Here is a 4,781-nt window from a genome sequence, read left to right as displayed (position 1 = left end):
GCATACACCCGTGTTTTCCACAAGTCGTGATTTTGGGATTATACTCTGATAATTGTTTTATTTTGAAATACTTTCAAATGTTTGAATAAAGGATAAATGAGTGTTTTGATTATATTAAAATGAAAATTTACCTTCATTTTTTGAGGTGTTACAAAAGGCTCCTAAGTCCCGGTCTTTTACATTAGTGGTTTTATGTATGGTTTTAATGTAATTTTTTTATTAAAAAAATTGTTTATTTAAGTTTAAAATTATGTTTTTATATTTAATCTAATGTTTAAAAAATAAAAAAATAATAAGTATAAATGATTTGGAATGGTAACCATTTTCAAAGGCTAGTGGTGTGGTAGTAAGGATATAGTAAAAATATGTGGCGCTGATATGACATCACTTTTCAAATAAGAATGTCATGACGATACATACCCCTTAGGCTAGAAGGAGTGGTGATGTGTATGCTAAGATGACATGTCATTTTTTTTACTTGACACCCCTTAGGCTAGAATGAGTGGTGATGTGTATGCTAAGATGATATGTTATTTTTTTACTTGACACGTAAGTATAACATGATGATAGAGAGTGGCAGTGTGTCTTAACATGGTTTTGAAAAAAAAAATGAAATATCAGCCAATCAAAAGAAAACCACGCACCTTCTCCTCTCTGTCTCTCTCTGTCTTCTCTCCTCATGCTAATGAGTTGGTGCAAACCGTATGCATGTACTAAGGGTTGGTGTTGGCTGGCACGATGGCGAGGAGCTTTGCGCATGCCACTAAGGCTAGAGGGAGTAGTAACTCGTAACACCTTGCCACATATGATTTTTTGATGCCACATAGGCTGAAGGAAGTGGTAATAAATATGTTTTATTTTGAAAAAGAAAAAAGTACAAAAGAAAAAAAACAACCAATAGTTTTTGTAGTTAAAAGATAAGCAGTCAATCAAAACAAAACTTCCTCTCTCTCCTCTAGTTATGCATGTAACAAGCTTATCTTAGCACCTTCCTTAGCAAATGCTAAGGGGTAGGGGTGATGGCAGTGCGATTCGGTGCAGTTATTAGCCAAAACTTCACCAATAACCGCAAATGCGGTTAATCCATTTTCAAAACCGCTTGGTGCAGTTATTTTTGTGGTGCGGTTAGACGGTTATTTTTGCGGTGCGATTTTGGTTTTTTTGTGTTGCGGTTATTAACCGCATGGATTTGGTGCGATTATTTTGTATGGTTTTTAACCACAGTTTAAAACTCAAACGGTTTTAAGAGTTCAATAATATTACTTGTAATAATAAAAAATAATAAGGTATAAGACAATTAACTTAAATCACAAACAACTAATATCTTAAAAACGTCAAATCAAGATAGTAATTAACAATAAATATCTTAAAATTGTCAAATTTCACCATTTTTCAAAGTTAAACGTAACAAAAAACCAACACTTTTGTTTTCTAGTATTTTATCATTCTTTCATCAATGAAACTTGTCTTATTTTTAATATTTAATATACTAATAACTAATAAAAAAAATTGTATATAATATATGCGGTACGGTGCGGTTTTTTGCGGTTTTTGAAAACTAATAACCGCACCGCACCACAAATTTGCGGTTTTTGGAAAACAGAAAACCTCACCATCGGTTTTTATTGCGGTTGCGGTTTATCGATTGCGATTTATGCGATTAATTTTAGTTACGATGCGGTTTTTGCTCCCCCTAGTAGGGGTGGTGTTTGGCAAGCTTAGCTTAGTGAGTTTAACACCCCGAGTGGCTAGTCTTACCCTATCTTGTGATCAAACTAGAAAGTCAAACAGAAATCCAAAAGTCAAACATGTTAGAATGCGAAAGAATCTTTAAAAACATAGTAGGCTGCTCTCACTCTCTGTCTTCTCCCCACGAACGACCAACATATAATGAATCTTCAAACAAATTTAATGGAAATCACATCAAAAGCAATTCAGTCCAAAACCATTTCTTCTTCCCAGAATCCTAAATCGCCTCGCCGGCATGGATGTTTTTGCGTCCAATCCTCCACCATCCGGTTGCCACTCCACAGACCTCACCGGAAAATTATCCAACCGGTCAATAACCCGCCAAGCAAACTAATTTCAACCACCGCCAGTACCACTACTTCCTCTGATATTTTACGGTTGTTGGACTGCCTTGGTCTTCCAGTCCCCGATGCTGTATACATTTCTCTCATCAAAGAATGCACCCACTTTCGCGACTCTAATGAAGCTGTTTTACTACACGCCCATCTTACCAGGAATCGTCGAAATCAACCTCGTTTACCTTTACTTAATCACATCTTGATTATGTTCTTATCTTGCGGGTGTATACAGAACGCACGCCAGGTGTTCGACGAAATGACAAAAAGAGATTTTAACTCTTGGGCGATAATGATTGCGGGTTATGCAGATAGCCATGATTACGAGGAAGTAATCAATCTGTTTTCAAACTCCCAACTGCAATATTTGATGGATTGTAGCAGCAGCGTCCCTGTTTCTTGGGTTTTGGTATGCGTTCTTAAAGCTTGCACTAACACCTGGAACTTGGAACTTGGCAAACAAATCCATGGCTGTTTGCTAAAATCAGGTTATTCAGACGATCTCTTTGTGGGTAGCTCGTTGATCAACCTTTATGGAAAGATCGGATGTTCTGAAGATGGGGATTTAGTTTTTGATCAAATATCTTCTCATAATGTTGTGGTTTGGACAGCTAGAATCACTAAAAACTGTAGGGAAGATAGGTTTCATGAGGTTATTGATGTATTTAAAGAAATGGGGAAAGAGGGTATAAGGAAAAACAGCTTTACAATCTCTAGTGTTCTTAGTGCATGTTCAAAGATAAGTGATGATGGAAACTGTGGTGAACAAGTTCATGCCAATGCCATTAAATTAGGGTTAGCATCCAAGAGTTATGTGCAGTCTGGATTGGTTAACATGTATGGAAAATTTGGGTTGATTGAAGATGCAAAAAGGGTTTTTGATATGAATGGAGTGAAGAGAAATAATGCATGTTGGAACTCTATGTTTACTAGTTTTATACAAAATGGATGCCTTGTTGAAGCCATTAAGTTTCTTTATGAGATGAAGGCAGCTGGGGTGGAGCCTCAGGAATTGTGGGTCAACAAATTAAGGTCTTTGTGTGGGAGTCTTGAAATCAAATAGCCAATTAATGAGAGTCCGATTAGAGTAACATATTGGAAATAGTATGATTATACCTCATGTTTTTGTTGCTTATATATATGTCTATATACGTGTAATATCATACCAAAACACATCTATGTAATGAAGCCCTATGTAAATTCAATGAAATATTTAGCTTACTATACCATAGGAATCAATTAGGTTGCGTATAATGCGGGTAGCCGTGACAATGGAGAGGGTTTTGACCCTGATCCAATCCAAATCCTTAACAATTATACGGGTTTGGAGCATAGTTTTTGATCCGTTTACCCGCTAACGACCCGTACCCGCTAACCCTTTTATTAAAAGGGTCGGGTATGGATCATCACCGATCCGCTCCGTTTATAATCCGCCCCATATAAATTTTAGAATTATACATTTATATTTATATTGCCTAAAGTTTACATTAAATTCCAATCGGAAGTCCAAAGAGAAAAGGCCAAAAACTAAACTGTTTTTACATAGGACTCGAGGACTCAACTTCTAGACTTTCAGTCTTCTCCCAAGAGTCATGATTTCATTTCATTTATATTTCATCATGTAAGCACCAATTTCATTTATAAATCAATAATGTCATTTATCAACCAAAAGAAAGTTTGTAATTGCTATTCTTTATCAATGCAATCGACGGTCAAAAACCAATCGGAAGTAACTAAAATAGTGATTTTAATTCCAATAGAAAGTCCTCGAGTACATAATGTGTTTTCTTAATCAACATTTAGTTTTATTTAGGAAATGTGATTTTATGATTGAAGTGAAATGTGTTTGATTATTCAAAAAACCTACGGGTTACGGGGCGGGTTTGGATATTTGTTGATTCGGTGGATAAGGGTATGCGTTGATTATTCAAAACCCTACGGGTTATGGAGCGGGTTTGGATCGGATTTTTAAATTTGTTAAAAGGGTTTGGATCAAGGTCGATTCGCTCTAAACCCGCCCCATTGCTAGGTCTAAATGCGAGACTCGATTGGAAGGGATTGGAAAATCTTTCTATAGCTATTTTTAATGCAAGAATGAGAAGAGCATTCTTGTGAATTGTACATACATGATTAGTAAGTAAAATTGAACACATTTTACGAATGTGTTTAGATAAATGGTAAGTATACCACTAGTTACCATACAAAATCAAAGCATACATACGACGAAGTAGCAAAGCAAGCTTTGATTAGAGATAAAACAAAACGAATCAAGGTTGTAGCATCATGAATTTCTAGTGCCTTACTTCGTAATGGCAATTCATTACTTTATAATCTATGGAAACCAATTTCTATAGAATAAATGTAGTATATTGAGTGGTCAAAGTATAAAAGTAAAAAAGATATGTAGTCCAATTTTCGTGGAACAATCTTGTGATTTCCTTTATCCATTTATTCAACTTAATCATCTTCTTCACTAAACCTTCATGCATTTTCTGTTCTATATTTTGATTATGTGTTGAACATCAAATTTGTTTGTGTATGTCTTTTGGGAAAATCTAATTGTGAGTCCTTAGTTGTTTCGAGCTTTTTATACATAGTTTCATAAATATATGTTTTGCACATTTTTTGTATTGATTGTTTAGTCACTACTATGCTCTACATGTCATTCCATTGAATTTTGTTTAAGCTCTAACAACT

General features: G+C 35.2%; 1 protein-coding gene across 1 annotated transcript; it reads left to right on the top strand.

Moving 5' to 3' along the window:
- Positions 1 to 1,781: 1,781 nt before the first annotated feature.
- LOC145112482 (Tetratricopeptide repeat (TPR)-like superfamily protein) lies at positions 1,782 to 3,310 on the top strand. The gene has a single exon (XM_079048645.1). The coding sequence runs from the start codon at positions 1,891 to 1,893 to the stop codon at positions 3,145 to 3,147; it is 1,257 nt and encodes a 418-aa protein (XP_078904771.1). The 5' UTR covers positions 1,782 to 1,890; the 3' UTR covers positions 3,148 to 3,310.
- Positions 3,311 to 4,781: the final 1,471 nt, after the last annotated feature.

This window comes from Lactuca virosa, chromosome 5, assembly GCF_052849685.1.
Source record: "Lactuca virosa cultivar CGN04683 chromosome 5, Lactuca_virosa_CGN04683_v6, whole genome shotgun sequence".
Taxonomy (NCBI): Eukaryota; Viridiplantae; Streptophyta; class Magnoliopsida; order Asterales; family Asteraceae; genus Lactuca; species Lactuca virosa.
Note: the sequence above shows the minus strand (reverse complement) of the source record. Positions and strands in the feature narration are given on the sequence as shown.

Bases quoted from the DNA above. Each gene is read 5' to 3' on its own strand.
- LOC145112482 (XM_079048645.1), top strand. From the start codon at position 1,891: ATGAATCTTCAAACAAATTTAATGGAAATCACATCAAAAGCAATTCAG.